General features: G+C 41.8%; 1 protein-coding gene across 2 annotated transcripts in view; it reads right to left on the reverse strand.

Annotated features, from left to right (window-relative positions):
* TMEM242 (transmembrane protein 242) overlaps window positions 1-21,831 on the reverse strand; it is a 29,708-nt gene extending 7,877 nt beyond the window's left edge. The window contains exons 1-4 of one of the 2 annotated variants that reach the window (XM_006932111.5): window positions 21,707-21,831; window positions 20,655-20,755; window positions 15,679-15,816; window positions 10,699-10,981 (exon numbers count right to left, since the gene is read on the reverse strand). In XM_006932111.5, the coding sequence (XP_006932173.1) occupies window positions 10,934-10,981; window positions 15,679-15,816; window positions 20,655-20,755; window positions 21,707-21,794 (375 nt within the window). In that variant the 5' untranslated portion in view covers window positions 21,795-21,831 and the 3' untranslated portion in view covers window positions 10,699-10,933. Of the gene's footprint in view, window positions 1-10,698; window positions 10,982-15,678; window positions 15,817-20,654; window positions 20,756-21,706 lie in introns of those variants that run through there. The other variant, XM_003986667.6, reaches the window with a different exon arrangement.
* Window positions 21,832-22,033: the final 202 nt, after the last annotated feature.

The following is a 22,033-nucleotide window of genomic DNA, read 5'->3' on the forward strand; positions in this document are numbered from 1 at the left end:
ATCTCAAGGGCCTCCAGAGTGGTACTTTGCATGTCTGCTCAGGCTGGGGTGGTAAAAGGGGTTCTCTGGCAAATTAATTCTGTAGATTGTTTTACACACATGAATTCTCTTCCATTTCTAACTTGTATAATGGGCCAACCCAGATCCCCGGGATTACGGATTTTCTATTTTTGCTACAGATGCCAAGTAGAAATAATTCCAGTAGGTACAGATAAAAATAGGGTTAGATTTTCTGAACTGTATCTCTGCCGGAAAGAATAAGGTACGTGTACTCTGTCTCCCAACGGCCGCCTTCACCATTTTTCTGCGTCTATAGGAGAAGCGGGGCTCCTGTTTTAAGTTGTATCCAATTGGAGAATTTTCTATTTGGAGAGGTTCCACTGCCTTTGTACCAGTCACGACGATGATCCACAACTGGGGGGGGGGGGGGGGTGTCACAGCTCTGGCAAATAAGGGGAAGGGGCCGACTGTGAGCTAGTCCAACAGTAGAAACTCAAAGGGAGATGCCGTTAACTACTTTCTCATGCCAAAGGAAACCGTGTGATTCACAGTCCTGATTAAAAATTTCTCAGGTAGAAAGGTGGGGATGTAGCCTTCTATTCAAATGAAGATCTATGTTAAAGGTCTTTAAACTGGCAAATTTTGACCAACGCACAGATCAGATTATTGATTAAAGCAGTAAAATAAATATCAGTATCTCTTGCTTTCCACTGCATTTCTCTGGTCAGTCTTCTGAACTTGCTTTGAAGTTTCTAAGGAGATAGCAACTTTACATCTGATGAAATATAAATATATACCCTAACAAACCCAGTAAGCTACGAAAGTCAAATAAAAATAGTGGCACTTTCTCCCCACTTATAAAACAACTCTGACCATGTAATAATTCCTCAAAGTTCTCCTCTCCTTTTAAGAGCAATATGCTCTTGGGGCGCTCAGTCGGTTAAGCGTTCGACTTCGGCTCAGGTCAGAGCCTGGAGCCTGTTTCGGATTCTGTGTCTCCCTCTTTCTCGGCCCCTCCCCCACCCATGCTCTGTCTCTCTCTGTCTCTCAAAAATAAATGTTAAAAAAAAAAAAAAAAGCAATATGCTCTTCCCTAATAGGGCTCTTGGCACACACAGCCGCCTCCCAGTCAGAAAAAAGATTTCGGTTTCAGAACACCAAATCTCCACAAAATGAATATTTTATATTCAGGACTTAGAAATCTATATTCTTTTATCACCACAGTGCAGTCCAGGAAGAGAGGAACAATGAGCAAAGCAGTTGGTGAGGGGTGGGAAAGTGTGGCAATTAGTGGGGTTCCTGCAACCCTGTTTCGGTGGGACTCGGCACTCTAGCAGGGACCAGACGTACTGTTTAGATGGCACAGGGTCACAAGCTCCATGATACACAAAGTGGTGACAGCATCACAAACATGAGTTCTCTCCACACTGGTAGTCAGTTTTATGGTAACCATTTGCCAAATTAACAACTGCAATTTTAAAAACAATCATCTTTATTTAATGGTGGCTAACATCACAGAGGGATCCTTTTAAAAGACCAACTTTTGATAGCTGCAGTTTCTTCTATCCCAGGCAGAATAGAAATATTTAAACCTGATGCCTGGTCCCACCTTCTTCCTATAATGATTCCTTTGACCAGTCAAGTCATTTTCCAAGATAAGTGTTCTTGAGGATGAAATTCAAGCACATAACAACTCTTAGCTAGATGACTTCTTTCTATAGTAATTTTCTTTCTAGAGTTTGAACCTCTTCAGAAATAAAATCTCTGACAGCTGCCTCTTCAGCTTTCCCCCTTAGCCACAACTAAATCAATTTTGAGAAAATAACACTCTCCAAAGTAAAAATACCTCAACCAAAGCAGCTTTTTATTTACAGTAAGTCTTGAGCTAAGAAGGGAAGAACTGAGAAAGACAAAGACATGTACATGACCTCCACAGCAGATTTAGGTCTACTCAAAGATGTGCGAAGTCAGATACAGCCAGACAACTCCCTAATGACCTGTCTGAGGTGGTTCCTTATTCCTTTCGAATGGAAAACCTAACTCAAATGATCTATTCAAAAGGCAGTATAATATTATTGCTGATAGGAGGAGGATGCTTGATTACATCACCTAGGAAGGAGGAAGCAGGAAATAAAAGATGACCAACAAGTCTCTGGACCACAAATTGTTCCAGCTAAGCCATTCTATTCCACCTGTCTGGACTCTCATCCCCAGCTCTCTGGCCCTTTTTCTATCTGGGAGTCTGGTCCAAATATTCCATCCCCCCCCACCCCCCAGCAGAACTGACTTTTAAAAATCCTACGCCACCAGTGTCTTTTGCACCTTTCTCCATCATAGGATTTCTCACACACAATTAAGTGTAATTACATATGAATCTGTCACTCCAAAGGGATCACCTTTTATTTATAGCATATCACTATCCTCAAGAACACAGCTTGGTAAGCAAATTCAGTAAATATTCATGGTAGAAAAGAAGGAGTAGAGGAGTGCCTGGCTGGCTCAGTCAATAGAGCATACGACTCTTGATCTAAGGTTGTGAGTTCAAACCTACGCTGGACATAGAGATTACTTTAAAAAAATAAAAATCTTGAAAAGAAAAAAAAGAATGAATATAGAGCCGAGTGAAGTAAGGCTAAAGGTGAGAGAAACAGAAAGGCATGGCTGGAGAATCCACCTAGTACCAGAGTTCTAAATGAAGGGGTAGGTAAAATGTGTAGATGCCTGTTTGGGGTTTCTTAGCAAGGCTGATGTATAAATTTTAGACAAAGCTATGGATAGGCTAAAAGATTTCTTAACTGTTTCCAAAGCCAAAGCCAATACCTCCCTTTACCAAGTTAGAACACACAAAAAAATAAAAAATAAAAAATAAATAGTAATAATAAAAGAAAGAAATTCTACAGTGCTAGAAACACAGTAAAATAAACATGCAATGGCGGAAAGAATATTTTCATTCTTTAAACAAATATTTTGTTCTTTGGAAAGCTTTTAAAAAGTAACCACTGCATAAAACCCTTGATTTGAAAAAAAAAAAAAAAGAAAGAAAGAAAGAAAGAAAAAAAGAAGTTGCAATGAAAGAAGTGTTAATTAATATTATAAGCTGTAAACTCACCAGCAAGCAAGTAGAGCATTATATAAACACAATTATTTTAAAAGTCTTCTTTGTGATTTAAAAATCATAAAATGCAAATTGTAGTTTTAAAACAAATTAGTGGGCTATGATTCTATTGCTCATGTACTAAAATCTATACAACTCTGTAATCCTTCTGTGGGGGTGTTTAGAAATACCAGCACCTTATGTAGTTTCCTTTGTCAGCAATACGGGGAATGTTGGGGAGGGACAAAAGCAGGGCCACACAGCTTTGTCTCCTGATAGAACAAAGGTAGACTGTCACTGCAAAACAACATTGGGATCAACTTCCATTTATGGTATTCAAATATCATAACAGGAATTGGCAAATTCATCTAATAAAGAACCCAAATCTCACTTCTGTTCTTTAAAGACATCATCTAGGGTATCTGGGTGCTTCAGTTGGTTGAGAGGCCAACTTTTGATTTCAGCTCAGGTCATGATTCCAGGGTTGTGGGATCAAGCCTCATGTTGGGCTCTACACTGAGGGTGGAGCCTGCTTGAGATATTCTCTCTCTCTCTCTCTCTCTCTCTCTCTTTCTGTCCCCTCCCCTGCTCATGCACCCTCATACATACATACATACATACATACATACATACATACATACATAAAAATGGGGGTGCCTGGGTGGCTCAGTTGGTTAAGCATCTGACTTTGGCTCAGGTCATGATCTCATGGTTCATGGGTTTGACCCTTGCCTCAGGCTCTGTGTTGACAGCACGGAGCTTGCTTGGGATTCTCTTCCCACCTCCCCCCATCCCCCCCCGCCCCCGCCCTTCCCCTGCTCCTGTTCTCTCTTTCTCAAAAATAAAACATTAAAAAAATAAAAATAAAGATAAAGATATCATCTACACACAATCTTTGATGCACTTAAAAGAGCTACATGTATTAATAATTCAAAAGGAAAAAAAGGAAATATTTTAATGTAGGACAAAACATGAAAACAAGGCAATTGAAATTCACTGGTATGTGTTTAAACATCCCAAATTGTAGCTAAAAACTGACAAAATTTAATTTTATGGCTATAGGCTCTAACTGAATAGGTGTGGTTTTATTAATTCACTACAAGTATTCTCTGTGATTGGATTCATATAAATAATACCACAGTCCTGGATAACAGTTCTATTCATCAAAAAAAAGATATGAAGAATGTTTGTATATGGAAGTTATCTTCAATTTAGGTACAAACTTAAATTTACCTAATGGTAGAAGTTACCTTTATAATTTCAAAACTGCCCAAATGGATGAACTCCCTGTTGTGAAGTTTAAAGATTAGTTTGCCTCAAGACTCCAATCAGGCAAAGACCAGAGCCAGCATCAGGAACAGTAGGAAGAGCGAGGGGTGCTCAGCGGGGAGATCAGCAGGGACAGGGCTCAGAGGCCAGGAAGAACAAGGCCTCTCAGCCTGGCTCGAGCTCTGGGCGTAAGAGAGAGAAAGGGCCACTCTCAACCGCAGCACTAGTGACACGGGCACCAGATCGCTCCGTGGGGCCTGCCGGTGCAGCGCTGGGTGGGGACCCGCATCCCTGGCCTCCATCCACTAGCTGCCAGTAGCTCCCCCAGTTAGGACAACCAAAAATGTCTCCAGATACTGTCAAATATCTTTCTTCGGCAGGGCGGGGAAGACAAAACTGCCCCTATTAGGAACCAACGGGTGAAAGAAGTAGGGACCAGATCACGGAGGGGCCAAACCATCTCAGGGAACGTGATTTTATTCTTAAGGGAACAGTGAGCCACTGACATGGCAGAAACTGTGTGCCCGAGGGGGCACCCTCTGTGCTAGGCACTGTTACAGGTGCTGAGAATACAACAGTGAACAAATCAAATGAGGTCTCTATTCTCAAAATTGACATTCTTTTTGTGAGGACAGATGAGACCAGAAAATGGTCAAGAGAACTTCCTTTTGCAATCGTGCTGCGAAGAGAAGAAAACAGGATGCTGTCCTGAGTGGCGGGAGTAAAGAGGCTACTGTATTTCGGACCAGATGGTCTGGGGAAGCTTCTCTGAGGAGGTGAAATAAATTTGGGCTGAAACTCCAAATGTCACGCCAGAGCGGCGGAGCGCAGACCTGGGGAGGGAGGGTCCTGGCCCGGCTGGAGGAAGGGGCCAAGGGGAGAGGCCGGTGTGGCGCAGCGCGTGGGGGCGGTGGCCGTGGCGGTGGTGCCGGAGGAGCCGGAGGAGCCGGGAGCAGGGGGCAGGGCGCGACCGCCGACCTCTTCAGCGGGAGCCGCTGCAGGGTTTTTCAGAGGAGTGACGCGATCCGACTCAGACCTTCCGAGTATCCCCAGCTGCCAGCCGCTGCGCGGAGGAGACGTTCGGGGGAAGGGAAGGAGAGGCCGGGAAACTTCCAGGGCGCTGGGCAAAAGGCCAGTGGAGGTGGGGCCACGAGAGGAGCCAGGCTGTGTCTCGCAGCACCGCTAACAAGCAGAACTGGCCCACGGATGAGACGAAGGGGATAAAGGGAAATGAGAGAACCCACGATGAGTCTCTGCCGGGGTTTGGCTGGAACAGCCGGGGGGGGGGGGTGCAGAGGGAGTGGCCGAAGTGGGAAAGACAGACGGAGGGGGCGCCGGAGGCGCGGGAACCCCGAGTGGTTGAGCCACCGTCGCGGACGTGCCTCTCGGACCCACGACCGACGACGCACAACACGCAGCCGTGAGGCAAATCTGGCAACAGATTGCATGGTTGTTTGAAAATGCCGAGGACGAGGTGAGCGGAGCGAGGGACTGAGGAGGGAAAGAGAACAGATGGGGCCAAGTGGGAAGCCACTGGATGCTCCCACGTTTCCGGGTCTGCCACGGAGGAGCCAGAACAGGAGACGTGCAAAGATATCTGGCCAGGGAGGTCGAAGGGGTCTCGGAAGCAAAGAGTGTTTTGCGGAGGACAGAATGCTCAGTTGTGTCAAATGTCGCTGAGAGTCAACTAACAGAATGATAAAGACCTGGGTGTGGCAACAAGGAGGGCACTGGTGACCCTACCCAGCAGTTTCCCTCAGGACTGAGGAGAGAAAGGGGAGGAAGTACAGACGGTGACCATGGCAACTTTCAGAAATCGTTTCCTTCCCTTCTCTTCCTTCTTTCTCTCCTCTTTCCTTCCCTTCCGTCTTTCTTTCCTTCTTCCTTTCATTTTAGAGACAAAGCATGCACCTGAGCAGGGGAGAGGGGCAGAGGGAGACACAGAACCTTAAGTTGGCTCCACACTCAGTGCAGAGCCAAATGCCGGGCTCGATCCCACGACCCTGAGATCAGGACCTGAGCTGAAATCAAGAGCAGGTCGTTCAACTGACTGAGCCACCCAGGCGCCCTGCAAAAGATCTTTTCTATGAAGGGAAGCAGACGAATGGGCTGGTAGCTGGAGAAAGATGAGGAATGTCAGAGAGAATTTATAGAGGCAGGAGAAACGGGAACATGTGTGTACACGCTGCAGCAGAGGGGAAACCGACAGCTAAGGCTGAGGATAATTCCGGAAGCAAGATCCTCTGGCCGATGGTAGGGGTCAGCCCTTGGTAGCAGCATGGCCACCTTGTCCATGGTGACATGAATAAGGCAGAGTGAGTGGTACAGATGCAGGGAGAAGTTTGGGGAAGACGAAGGCCATGCCTTCTTGCAAAGTGTGGAGAAAGGACTATTGAGAGGCCAGGCGGGAAGCAGGGTGAATGGAGATTAGTCGTGACCATCTTGAGGCAGGGAGACACCCCGACTACAGTGGCTGTGGGGGTGTGGGAGAAGCAAGGCTTGGTGACTGTTTAGATACAGGGGTGACAAAGAGTGTGGTCGTGAACAGAATCTAGCTTTCCTCTCTGGGCAGCTCTGTGGATGATGGTGCCATTCCCCTGAGTGATGCAGGAGGAGGGGATGGGGTGAGGATGGGGTGAGGGGTAGTGAATGACCATGCAGGTGGGGACACGTGTGATGCCTGCAGGGCATCCAGTCGAGTGGGTCCACGAGCAAGGAGCTCAGGGGTCGACTCAAGATGCAGACCTGGCAATCTTCTGCACGTGGATGAAGCCACCAGAGTGGATGGAGCCTGCAAAGGAGAAAATTCAAGGGCAAAGCAAGGAACGAGCATCTAACGTGCAAAATAAGGCAGCGGCATTTCAGAAGTAGATGGGATAGTGGGAAACAAAAAGTAAGAGCCAAACTAGGATTGAGAAAAATTATAGAACGAATAAAGAACTATAGAAGCCCAGCATCCGTTCGCACAAGAGGCAAACTGATGTATCCGAGTCATCAAAAAAATAGTGAAATTACGTTCAGCACAATTTACATTGTGGAAAGATACACAGCACATTTAAAAAAAAGATTTCTTCTTAAAATTGTTAGAAATATTTCAGTCAGAAAAATTCAACTGGAGAGACCACTTCATTGTCTGATATACTGGTAAATGACTAATAATATATATAAATATACCAACATACACATATAAATTTTTTCACGGAGTCTTAGAGATTTCTAAGTGACCAAGAATAGGTACCTTTCACAACAAAGGTAGACACATGCTATCAGGTCTTCACTCCACAATGCCTTATTTAGAGAGATCTGCTCACGTGAGTCCAATTTTCTGTGCTCAGTAGAAGAAATAAGGACAAAGAAAAGGAAAACCCAAGTGAAATCAAGGATACTTTTCCTCTGGTGGAGTAAGGCTGGGAACATTCCTGAGGTGATTAAGCCTGATTTGTGTCAGGCTTTGGAACAAGAAGGCTTTCATGGCAGACCTGATCTTTTCTAGTAATGGTTGCACATTCCTATATTATAAAATGCTTGGGGCCCTGTTTTACTTATAAAAGGAAAACGTGGGTTTTTAGAAGAGGTATATTGGCAATATGCCAAAAAAAGCTGATTTTTTTTTTTTTCCACCCCTTTGGCTTAGGCAAAAAAAAAAACAACAACCCAAAACCAAAAAAAGACACTAGCTGTTATCTCCCATTTTAAACTGAGCAAGTCCCTGTGATTCGGTCTCTGTCACCAAATTGCTCCTCCACATTACACTGAGTGCCTCTTACCACCGGATGCCAAGCCCATTAGAGCTGCAATGAATGGGAAATAAGGGTTACAGAGATGTTCTTGTCACCTCAGACCTAGATTTAAGTGATGCACAGTGCCACTTCCAATTAATTTGAAAATGATTCCAGGAATATATTCCTCAATGCTTATGCCATTTGAAGGCCCTGAGCTTGACAGACGGAACTATCTGTGCAAGATCATGATGACTCTGTGTTCTGGGTGTTCTAGTAAGTACTATCAGGAAGTTGACGTGAGGCTGGGTCAGCTGACATTATGGTAATCAGAATAAGGAAGTGAAGTCCGCTTCCTGGGGACAGAAGCTGGTAGCTCTGAAATTAGATTAGGCAAGGACGCAGAAGGGACATATTTCAGTCACTTTTCCGATTTTCCCTGCAGATTCCTCAGAAGTGGCTACCATTAAACAATTTGCCAAGAGACGGATTTGTTTTTAATCTTTGACCAAACCAATGAGAAGTACAAAGCACAGTCTATTTTCTTCTTAGATATCTTAGAAGTTAAAAACTTCTAAGCTTTTCCATAGTTTTATTTACATATGCAGTTCTAGCATTCACAATGTTGCTTCATTTGAAATGAGTAACTTAAAAACGGTGTAGGCATAAAAATATTTAGGGGCGCCTGGGTGGCGCAGTCGGTTAAGCGTCCGACTTCAGCCAGGTCACGATCTCGCAGTCCGGGAGTTCGAGCCCCGCGTCGGGCTCTGGGCTGATGGCTCGGAGCCTGGAGCCTGTTTCCGATTCTGTGTCTCCCTCTCTCTCTGCCCCTCCCCCGTTCATGCTCTGTCTCTCTCTGTCCCAAAAATAAAATAAAACGTTGAAAAAAAAATAAAAAAAAAATAATTTAATATAAGATATACCAGATGTTGAAATTAGCAAAAAGTCAAAAGAAAGAGATTTGACTGTAATTAGCAAAAGCCCTTAAAGCTGGTCACAAGGACATTAAGAAATGAGCCTAAATATTAACATAAAAAGTATACTTAGCAGCAGCTACAAAAAAGAGCTGGAGAAAATACATTTTATTAGAATGAATCCAATATTGTCCTAGAGGAAAGAGATAATATTACTTCCCTTAAAGAATCTTTCTTAGAATAGCAAAGTTGAATGCCAATTTTTAGAGAAATATTTAAAATGTGTTTTATTTACATATTTTACTTTTTGTTTTCAAGGAAAAGGAAGCCTGGCTCTTGAGAAAGAACCAACCTATTATCAGCAGATGAGGAAGCAACACTGGGGCTGGAGAGATATGTTAAAACTCCAATCACAGGTTATTTGCATAAAAGCCTTTATAGCAACAGGGACTTCAAAGAGATGCAGTAAAGAAAGAAAGAGATTATTTCCCGTCTATCAGATTGGCAAACATTTCAAAGTAATAGAAGCCACTAATGGCAAGGGTGCTAGGAAACCCGTATGCATTGTCAATATCTTCTAAATGTATAAACTGAGCACTTAGCAATAGATATCAAAGACATTTTAAAAATGCACTTGGATTTAACAATAACATCATCTGTGTTTAGGACAAATTTCCTGACCAAGAAAAGTACAAAAAGATGCATGCCTGCAGAGGTTCACTATGGTATTTAAATAGTGAAAAATTACAATCTAAATGCTATTGGCAGGAGACTGATTAAGTAATTATAATATAATGGAGCACCATGTAGCCATTAAAAATGATGGAGATTTATAGACTCTACTGTGCAAAGATGTTCTTGTGGCTATTCAGTGAAAAAGGTTCCAGAATAGTACAGTAAAACAACATTTATATATAATTATATGAATATGTTTATAGAAAGTCTGAAGGGATGTTTTTATTTTAGTAAGTGATTACAACTCAGTGAGATTTCTGGTGAGTTTTGTTTCCTCTTTTGTACTTTTCTACAGTTTTTTTTTTTACAATGAGTACATAATTTTACAAAAAAACAAAGCCGTCTTTGTTTTAAGATAGGTCCTAAACATGTTTTTCTTTAAGCAATATAGGGACGCCTGGGTGGCTCAGTCGATTAAGTGACTTCGGGTCAGGTCATTATCTCACGGTTCATGAGTCCAAGCCCTGCATCAGGCTCTGTGCTGACAGTTCAGAGCCTGAAGCCTGCTTCTGATTCTGTGTCTCCCTCTCTCTCTGCCCCTCCCCCGCTTGCATTCTGTTTCTGTCTCTGAAAAATAAATAAATATTAAAAAAAATTTTAAATAAGTAATATATGTAAGGGGTGCTTAGGTGGCCCAGTCGGTTAAGCGTCTGACTTCAGCTCAGGTCATGATCTCACAGTTCGTGAGTTCGAGCCCTGCGTCAGGCTCTGCGCTGATGAAGATGCAGAGTCTGCTTGGGATTCTCTTTCTTTCCATTGTTCTCTGCCCCTCCCCCACTTGAGCTCACATACTCTCTCTCTCTTTCAAAATAAATAAATAAACTTAAAAAAATAAGCAATATATGTAAATAAAAACAGTATCCCATGGTAAAAAAAAACAAACAAAACTAAAAGTTCCCTTTATTTGCAAGTAAATTTTTAAATTTAAATTTCTGGACAATTTAAAGTATTTCACAATAACTAAAAATGTTTTCATTCATGGCTTTATTACTGTTGAGGTTTTAGCTCCTCTGAGGGCAACAAGTGTAAATTATCCCTAAATTCTAACTACACCAGGTATCATGAATATAGTAAATACAAGGCACAGTAAATGTTAGCAACGGTGATTCTGATCGGCACTCTAAGACAACTTCACCTCCAACAAATGTTGAACACGAGTCCACAGGCATAAAAAAAAGGCCTAACGCTCCTGGTCATATCAATTAGGAATTATTTATGCATCCAACATTTTTCCTTCCTTCCTTTTCCTCCTAAGGGGAGAAAAAAAAGGCAAAATGTCTAACCAAAAGTATGCTCAACCTTTTCAGAAATCCTTTCAAGTATCAATACTTAAAAAGAAAAGGTAGAAAAGTTAAGTCTTTGTGCTTAAGTTAACATGTAAATAATTGTAAATGGCATGGTTTTTTCTTTTGATAACTGGAGAATTACTATTTGGTATCCCTAGAAATCCTTATTTACTCACTGACAAACTTTTATTTCAACTATTCTCTAAACCTAAAATATCTGCCCCTAATAAAAACAATCTAATCAGACCTCCACAGTGTGAACTTGGCCTGAACACGGCAGTCTCCCAGGATCGTTTGCGTAGCTGCATCAGGGGATCGCAAACCCATGGTAAATGCTCATTCTTTTCACAATTAAGTTACGGTGATAAAATTAATGCTGCCTCAGTCATAATCAGATGATAAAATACTGTAATTTAAAGTAATTGATGAATTCATACTGAGCAATCGGGCCTTGCTTGCTGGCCCACAACACTGCTCAGCAGGCTGGAACTGGTGAGCTGATCCCAGGCGGAAGGTGAACTGATTCCTCCACGAAGGCAGGGAGGGTCCCCTCTTACATCCTGGGCACACTTACCCTGCTTCAGTACGCTGACAACAAGATAAGCTCCACTAGCTCTCCTTTATTTGAATCTCTAATTAAATGATACACCATCGTGCAAAATACAAATTCATATCCGATGTTTTGTACATGTTCTATGTGAAATGAAATTCCATAATAATTATGAATACACAAAGAGTAAATCTAAAATACTTCTAAGAAACTGAAGACCTTAGCTTCGAGCATTTCAACGTGTTCTCTTTTAGGCCAGCAGATGTAGCTGTGAATTAAAACAGGGAATGTAAACTGCTCTCCTTCAGCCATTAGATGGCACCCTTTTTTTTTTTTTTTTTAAACTGGGTTTGTATTGGCAATTTAATACAGTCCAGGGTAGCTACCAACAATTATTTGACACTGGAATTGATTTTGATTTACCTGAATTTATCTAGAATGGTCATATCAACTATTTATTGAGTACACACACTTGGGCCATTTCTGTTCAGCATTTTCTGAGACTGTTTTTAGTCAGAGAAAGATGACATTTCCAAATGTGAGGCAGTAAATAGTGATAAAAGTTCCACACTGGACTCAGGGCAACCTCACAATTATCATCAAAACTCTCTAGATGCAGAACTGAAATATACCATATTGCTTTCCACAAGCTTCAGAGTGGGTCATATAATAAGAATTTGCTTAGAGAGTCTTAAAAACTAAGTCTTCCATAATAACGGTCTACTGGGGAGTCCTGTCTTGGCACAGTGCCTGGATCAGGGTAGGCCCACAAATGTCTTTTGAATGAACAAATTAACAAACACTACTGCTATTAAAAGGTGTGCTCTTGTCATCCGACTTCAGCCAGGTCACGATCTCGCGGTCCGTGAGCTCGAGCCCCGCGTCAGGCTCTGGGCCGATGGCTCGGAGCCTGGAGCCTGTTTCCGATTCTGTGTCTCCCTCTCTCTCTGCCCCTCCCCCGTTCATGCTCTGTCTCTCTCTGTCCCAAAAATAAAAAACGTTGAAAAAAAAATTAAAAAAAAAAAAAGTGTGCTCTTGAAAAGCTGTCAGTGAATCATTTTTCTGGGAGACTTCTCAGATGTGGAGATCAAACTGATATTCCTAATGAACTACAGGTAGGGAGAGAGTAGATTTATATTCCCACTTTTTAGTTAAAGACATGAATATATAAAAAGATTCCAAGTATCATTGTATTCAGTAGTGCCAATCAGAAAATAATTTTTCTTGCTCAACTATTTTATCTAGGCAATAATCCTCCTATTGGTGCCATAAAACAAAGAAGCTCACATTCTAGAAGCTAGAATAGCACCATAAAGCCCATAAAGCCCAAGTTCTTGAGCATTTAACTTAACTTAAATAACTTAGTTTTGTTGGTCTATGGAAATTTGGATTGATTTATTATGACTCTTCTAATTTAAAGACTATTCATATTTTCAAATATCTTAAAACTTTATTACTCAGTTTATGACCTACATTACTAAGTTCTGGAAACATCACCAATCATTTCCATGAAGTCAATATAGAGTGCTAACAGACCATCATTTTTATAGAAACTAAAAGCTTAATTAAGTATTTCATGCCCCCAAGTAGATTTCATACATAGTTGAAGGGGTTTTGTGAACTCCTAGGTAGCTGTGCTTCATTTTTAGCATAAATTAATAAAAATAAAACCTAGCACTATTGTTTCAAAAGGGTTCTATTGTGAAAATACACATTTAAGAAACACAGAAAAGTAAAATAAAAATTCACCCCCACACCTATATTTCACCCACATTATTTCTTTTTAAAAAAATGTTTTTAATGTATATTTATTTTTGAGGGAGTGCAAGTTGAGAGGCAGAGAGAGATGGGGACAGGGGATGTGAAGCAGGCTCTGCACTGTCTTGGCAGACCCTGATGCGAAGCTCGAACTCACGAATAGCGAGGTCATGACCTGAGCCAAAGTCAGAGGCTTAACGGACCAAGCCACCCAGGCACCCCAAAAACTTCAAATTTCTGCCAGACGTATTTTCTCTCAGTTTTTTCCACTTGTTTTCAATAATTGCTCTCATATTATATATACATATGAATACTGCTTTACCATTATATCCTAAAGACTTTTCTACTGCAGATGAAGGCTAAAAGGAGGTCTTCCTTTTTATGAGAAAATGGCCGGTCCTATACCAGACTGATGTTAATTACAATGTTGGGAGATGAGACCCACAGTGAAGATACCCAGTAAAACCTGTCAAGTTACTAAGAATGTGTGGGTGTGGATCACATCATAATCAAAACCAAATTAACCACCTCCTTCCCCTCATCCCGGCCCCTTCCACCTACTCCTTGATTTCCTATCTTAGCTAAGGGAGGTAACATTGGGGAAAAAAAAATCTAGGTTTTAAAGACTATCAGACTTGGATCCAAATCTTGACTCTGTCAATTATAAGCTGTGTGATCTTGGAAAAATGACTTAACCTCTCTGAGTCCCAATTTCCTCATTTATAAAATGGGGGCTATTAATACCTGCTTCATAATTATTGTGAAGATTAAGTAATCTGCTAGGTCTAAAATGTGTGGCACAACATCTGCAATGGAAGAAGAGATTTTACATTGGTCAAAACCAAAATTGAGGACACAACAAAAAACATCAAAAATCTTCAATCATGGGGAGGTTGGTGGGGGCTAAATGGGTGATGGGCATTAAGGAGGGCACTTGTTCTGATGAGCACTGGGTGTTGCATATAAGTGATGAATCGCTAAATTCCACTCCTGAAACCAATAGTACACTATATGTTAACTAACTTGAATTTAAATTAAATCTTAGAAAAAAAAATCTTCAGTCACGGCTCTTCTAACTTTTCTAAGTAAACCTGACTTTATTGTCATAAACAGTTACTAGCCAGCAAAGTGACTTTAAAAATAAGTGTCAGACTAGGAGAAAAGCAACATCTATTCGTCAGAATACTCTGAGTGAAAAGTACAATAATGCTGATGTTTAGTTATGATTAAACCAAATGTGAAAAATATAGTAATGTTTTTAATAATAATAATACCTATCATTCCCCCTCCCTTGCAATTTCCCCCTCTACTGAATCACTCCCATCAGCACGCACACATGCTGTTAATTCTCCCAACTTAAAAAACAAACAAACAAACAAAAACCCTCTCTTGATCTCAGGCCCCTTCTCGCTATGACCCCATTTCTTTCTTTCTCTTTATGGCAGAACTCAAGATGTGCTTATATGTACTGCCTCCGATCTCTCTCCTCCATTCTTTTCTGTACCACCCCACTGAAGTTTTACCCACCAAGGACTGCCACACTGCTCACGTGGCAAACTAACAGTCTCATCTCACATGACTTATCCCCAGTGTACACCTTCTTCACCCGTGTCCAAGTCACCATTCTCCCGGTTCTCCCTGGTTTTGCTCTTTGGTAGAGAGGTCTCCTTTGCTAATTTCCTCCATATTCCCTAGCGTCTACACCTTGGGAGTGCCCAAGAGCTCCTTCCTCCGACCTCTTTTCTCCCTGCGTTCACTGCCTTGGTGAACTCACCTGGTCTCCTGCCTTTAAATACTACCTTTAAATATCGAAGAGTCTCAAGTTTACATCTTCACCTTGTACCTCTCCTCTGTGTTCGAAACTTCTACATCTAACTGCTTTCTTGACTCTCCACTTAGCCATCTAATAGGCACGTCAAACTCACAGGCCGCGGACTGAGCTCCTGACATTATCCCCGAGCACCTGCTCCTCTCACACTGGTCCCTGTCCATCTTCCAGCTGCTCAGGACAAAAGCCTTGGAGATCCTTGAAGTCATTTTTTTCCCTCACCGCTCACATCCGATGTATAACAAATCCTTGCTGACTCTACTTTCAAAATATACCTAGAACCTCTTTTCGTCAACTCCACTGCTGCCACCCATTCCAAACCACCATTGATTCTCACCTGTCACAAAGAGCCTGGTCCACAGAACTTCCTACCAGTAGTTAAAAAAAAAGCCAATCATTCCTAATATATAGCTTTTTAGCTTGGGGTATAGGTTACACACACAGTTCTTGAAAATCAGGCAGATTTAGACCACAGAAAGTAGAATAAACATTCCAGGTATCAATTATAGGATTGTAGTTACTTACACTGTGTACTCCTAAAGCTTTCCAGACTGCGAAGCTGATCACACCAACACCACACCACGCATAAAGTGAGCCCCAACCCAAGGCTCGCAAGGCAAGGATAGACCCGCTCTCCGGTAAGGCAGCCGTGGCCATACTTCCCTGCGATGAAGACAGAAAGGAAAAAATCACCAGTTCAGAAAGAGTAATTATTTGGGGAGTGTTTGAAATTCTTGACTCTCTGAATTCTATCATAATGTTGGGAAGCCGGACCAACCCAAGTTCAAATACCAGCTTTGCTACTTAATAACTGCAGGACTTAGGTCACAACTTCTCTGACAGATATTTGAATATGCAAGGAATTACCAGGAGCTTTGCTAGATACTGAAGAGAAAAAAGTAAATAGAGTAACTTCTTTCTGATTAAAGATTTCAATCAATGGGGGAGAGGACACAGACTCATAAAATTATGATCTAAATGTAATGTGCAACAGTAGAACTATACATGGTCCCTGAGGAGGGCACCTAGTCTATTGCTGCAGTTAGAGGAAGTTTTAAGGAGGGGTCCCTGAAAGAGGTGAGCTAAATCTAAATCACTGCAAAGACTTTTAAATATATATGCAAAATACGGGCACACGGTAGAAATTCAGATTATGGCAGCTATTAATGAGAAATGAGAAAATAAACAATGACTCTCTTCTTGGGTTTCAAGGTATAATATTAAGGTAAAAATCTATAATCATAATAATAGAACAACTTTCAGACTATCAGCATACAAATGTGACTAGAGATGAGTAAGAATGCAACACACCTTCAAAAGGGAATAACCACCCCATCACTGAAGGCACTGATTGCTGGGTTTTTCCCCCCAAAACTTCTTTGCTATTTTTACTATAATTCTTCCAGAAAAACCCTATAACATTCTGTCAAGATTCCTCCAAGTCCATTAGAATGTCATCAAACTGATTGGCTAATGTGATGAGATAGAAAATTTACGTTGTCTTCTTCTAGAAATGTATTTCCATTTACTCCAGACTTTCTTTTTTTTAATAATTTTCTTTATATTGCTCAACCTGTTGAATAAAGGATTTTAGCACAGGTGTTGTGACTGTGAATGTTACTGGTAGCACATAGAAACGCTTGGTTTATCTGGATCTCCATGCCTTGACCCAGTAGATACTCAATATTTGCTGACTTACCACTTTTTTGTAGATGAGACCCAACCAGATTTTTCAAGAGATTTTTCTTTAGCCATTTTCTATGATAAAACAACTCTCTTATCCCTTTTCTCATGACGCTATAGTTTCAGAGCGTTTTTCTGGATACTACACAGCTCATATAAATTCACTAACTTCTAATTGGCCTGAATTTTCATCCAGAAGCAGCACCATTAACCAAATATTATTAAACCAAGGTCAATTTAGGTGCCTAAATTTTATTTTAGAAAACTTAAAAGTTCCTTATTTCCCTGGGAAGGACGGAAATTATATATGTATTACATATGTACATGTATTTTTTTTTTTAAGCCACCTTAGCTTATACCTTTCTCTGTTGATTCAACAAAGGACAAAGAAAAATGCTCACTCATCACTTACTACTGCCTTTCAACTCCAAGTTTTCTAGCATGGGACTCAGCTAAGACAATGAAATTAAGACTTTAAAGAAATGATGATCATCCTCCCGAAATAAAAGCAGTGTAGGCAGTCCCCAACTAAAAGCTGATCATTTTCAAGTTCTGAGTTGCAATCTGAATCTGTATTATAAATAATAGCTAGGTTCCGGGCAGAAGATTATTTAAATAAAAAGTGGCTACAAATAATTTCTTCTCCAAAAATAGTCAAAGATGGAGACATCGCCATGGTGAGCAAGCTGTTTAATCCATGTGTGCCACAGTTTAATGGGGACAATACAGTAACAGTACCTCACAGGGCTGAGATGGGGGTTAAGTGAACCCAACCCTTACAGTAGCAGCTAGCACATGGCAAGCATCAAATGTTAGGTATCATTATCACTATCAATGCCAGAGAAAACTGCCACGCAGGGACTCTGAAGTACACTGCCTGAGTGGTATCCTTAAATGTGCGCTTGCTCAGTGTAAATGTATTAACTGCTTCAGAACCTCTGAGCTCCTTTACAAACCTTTACCTCTCAGAGTCTGGATCAATGGTAATACTCTAATTCAAATGCTTCCCCAGAGGGGAGGTGGAGCTGTACACAACATATTTAACATCAAGGCCAGTGGTTCTCAAACTTTCTGGTTTCAGGATCCATTTATGCTTGGATCCCAAAGATTTCTGATTATGTGGATTGTATCTATTAATATTTAATATATTAGAAATTAAAACTAAGAAATTCTTAAGTTTTATATATTACTTCATTTAAAAATAAAGCCAATATAGATTAATGTAAACCTATTTAATATAAACAGCTATCTTACAAAAGAATTTAGTGCAAGGAGGCAATGTTTTACATTTTTCTTAAGCTTTTAGAAATCTGGCTTAATAAAGGACAGATGAATTTTCATAAATGCTTCTGTATTCAATCTGTTGCAATATGTTTTTCAAGTATCTGAATAAAATCCAGCCTTACAGCGGTATGTGGTTAGAAAAGGGACAAGTATTTTTTTTTAATGTTTGTTTGTTTTGAGCAGGGGAGGGGGAGAGAGAGAGAGAGAGAGAGAGAGAGAGAGAGAGAGAGAGAGAGAGAGAGAGAGAATATCCCAAGCAGGCTGCAGGCTGTCAGCTCAGAGCCTGACGCAGGTGATCTCAGGAACTGTGAGATCATGACCTAAGCTGAGCTCAAGACTCTGAGCCTTAACCGACTGAGCCACCCAGGTGCCCCAGGGATGAGTATTTTAATAGCCTTTCTTTTCTGATGCTACACCCAAACTTCACAGATAGTTGCACTTTGGAATCTGAAGTCACGCTGATGAATTTTTCTACTTTGCTACATTAAAATCCATTAGTCTATTCTGTACTTCAAATGGGCCTTTCATCCATGCATTATGATCGTTCAGAAAATATTGATTAACCAAGTTATGCAGATCTCCCCAATGTTGACACCTCTTATTAAATATTTAAAATTTCACATCATTAATATTACCACCAATCTCACCAGAAAAGCCTTTAAGTATTGAGCACCTATCAAGATCAGAATGGCAGATACAAGTTTCCTAAAATCTACTTTTCACTTGCAAGCTCGAAGTTTACCACTGGCAACAAACACCAACAGTGCTTGCCTGAAGAGACACAGGCTCGTTTTGTTCATTTTGAAGGAAATGTCTGCCAAATACCCACTTCTGAGTAACTATAGTGTGTCAGTTGCTCTTTCAAACGAAAATGATATTACATGGGAAAAAAAAAGCAGCTAGTTCAGCATGCAACTTAATCACACAATTGCTTTTCCTGGAGAAACACATCTTTCTTTGGTGCTTTCTGCCTACTGCCCATTCCTTCACATGGAATATTACAGAGGTACATTCAAGGGTTAAGATTTAATAAAATTAATAATTTTACTGCTTTAACAAGGGCAGTCTTATGCAATTATGGCCTTTTTTTTTTTTAACTACAGGTGCATGGTAATGAAAGACACAGTGACTGCTAGTAGTTTGGAGCCACTGCCTTGATTACACCAAGGCACCAGCAGCTTTACCCCCGACTGCTTCCATACCATTAGTACAAATGTCTGAGTGTTATTATGAAAACAGTTTTGATGTTACAGATCTCCCAAAGAGTTTCTATGGGCCGCAGCTTGAAGTGGAAAGAGAACTCGACTGGTTTATGATTTTCACGTAACACTGCTCTTCAGGTTGTAATTATACAGTTAACTGTGTAAATACTTGTTTAATATCTGTCTCCTGCACCAGATGCTAGCTTCCTGAAGGGCAGATATTTTGCTCATCTCTGTATCTCCGGCTCCTAGCAAGCACAATGCCTGACACATAAAAGATCCCCAAGTTAACACTTGTTGAAGCAATAAAGTAATGGATAAATACACCATATGGGATGGAGAGGGCAGAGACAGGACAACACACGCCAACAAGTAACAACGCAACGTAAAGAAAAATCCTCACCAACTGGGGAAATGAGGTAGATACGTCCACATGAGTGATCACTCAATCTTGCTCATGGAGTAAGAATTTTCTGCCATAAGTAGGTTATGGTCATTCAACCAAAACTTATTGAGCACCTGTGTGTCAGGCCCTTTTCTGGGGAGCAGGGCTGCCGCAGTGCACACGCATGTGTGGTCTCTGGGTTCAAGAAGCTGACCTATGTTTTTCATTGATGAAAAGATGCACTTTACTTCAACAATTTAACATTTTTGAAACAGAAATGCCTCTGGTGCCTGGCTGGCTCAGTCAGTAGAACATGTGAGTCTTGATCTTAGGGTCATGAGTTCAAGCCCCACGTTGGGTGTAAAGTTTACTTTAAAAAATAAAACGAAATGCCTCTGGCGATCAGTATTATGTCAAGAGTTAATAATGGCATTACTTTTTTTTTTTTTTCTTAGTGGCACATAAAATACTGGAGCCTCTAACAACTCATAGGGAATTACCCAGATTTAGTCTCGTTCTGCTAAAATTTAAGAAAGCACATAATTAAATACATCTTTTTAAATGGAAATAGGGGTGCCTGGGTGGCTCAGTTGGTTAAGCCTTGGACTTCGGTTCAGGTCATGATCTCCTGATTTGTGAGTTTGAGCCCCACACCAGGCTCTGTGCTGACAGCTCGGAGCCTGGAGTTGGCTTCAGATTCTGTGTCTCCCTCTCTCTCTGCCCCTCCCCTGCTTGCTCTTGCTCTCTCAAAAATAAACATGAAAAAAACTTTAATGAAAATAAAGATGATTAATTTGTACACTTCTTGAATCTATAGGTGGACACAGGTTTACTTCTTAAAACAATATGAAAGGCCACCAACATTTTTTTCACTTCCCCTGTGCACACTGGCTACCAGCTATCTGTAAGCAGTAACACTGCTATTAATGGATTTCCTTGTCACAAACCTTATTGAACCATTCAGGGCTTTTCTTTTTAGCCAACGATAATGATGTAACAAATCCGGCTACCATTCCTGCTGCAGCAACAGTACCAAGGAAAACTCCACCTGCCAAGAGTTTTGGGGGTAGGGCATGGAGGGTGAGAGGGATTAAAGGGAGGAAAAGAAAAAAAAAACACCTTAAGTTAAGAGGACATACACAAATAAGTTTCAGACCTTTTTTTTTTTTTTTAAGAGAGAGATTATGAACAGGCTCTGTGCTCAGTGTACCCAAGGAGGGGCTGGATCTCACTACCCTGGGATCATGACCTAAGCTGAAACCAAAAGTTGGTGGCTTAACCCACTGAGCCACCCAGGCACTCCTTTAAATTACATTTTAGACGTGCCTGGGTGACTCAGTGGGTTTAGCCTGGGACCTGATTTTGGCTCAGGTCATGATCCCAAGGTCCTGGGATTAGGACCCACAATAGGCTCTGAATTAAGCCTGGAGCCTGCTTAAGATTCTCTCTCTCCTTCTGCCACTGTCCCCCGCTGGTGCACTCTCTCTTTAAAATAATTATAATAATTTTAAAAACTATAAAAAAATTACATTTTAAGTCCCTTCTGAAATTTGAGAAACGCTAACTAGGCAGCTCTTGCCAAACATAAACAATAGCAATGTGAAACCTCTGGTGCTTGCGGTCATCCTGAGGTATCCGTTTCCAAGTGGTGAGAATCGTCGCAGGGTCCCTTACCCTCTTCACCCGGAAGGTGCCATGAAGTTTTTCTCCGGGGGGGGGGGGGGGGGGGACGAGATAGTGGGAGTTCGAAAGGGGACGGCACGAGAGAAACTGCAGAGTGATGGGGGAAATGCAGCACACACGACATCTCGAGGGACCAGCCCCAAGCCCAGGGGAGATTCCAATGGGCACGACCCCTGATCTCCGTCCCCACCGGCTAAACTCAGCGGCAGCCCAAGGGAAGGTCTCCCAGGGCCGGGTGTGTGTGGAAATGGAGGCTTCGGCGCAGGCCCAGGGTGAGCTCGCCCGGGCACCAGCACCTCACCACACCACACCACACCTTTAATCAGGAAAAGCCGATCGTCTGTAGATTCCGGAGCCTCCAGACGAGAGGACGGCTGCCCAGCCCCAGCACCCGCCGCCTCCATGTTTCTAGGCCTCCGCAATTGCGTCCGACGCCGAGTCCGGGTGGAAGCGAGAGTGAGGCGGAGGACAAAGGTTCCGCTACCTCCTCTCCCTGTGCGTTCTGAATACTGGTCCGGGGAATGGCGGCTCACCCCAAACCCTCTCTCTTCCCCCGCCGACGGGCGAGGACAACAAAGTGGCTGCCCGTGGTGACCCCACCCCAGCCCCGAGGGTGGTGTCCTCCCAGGCCGACTCCAGGTTG

This window comes from Felis catus, chromosome B2, assembly GCF_018350175.1.
Source record: "Felis catus isolate Fca126 chromosome B2, F.catus_Fca126_mat1.0, whole genome shotgun sequence".
In the NCBI taxonomy this organism is placed as follows: Eukaryota; Metazoa; Chordata; class Mammalia; order Carnivora; family Felidae; genus Felis; species Felis catus.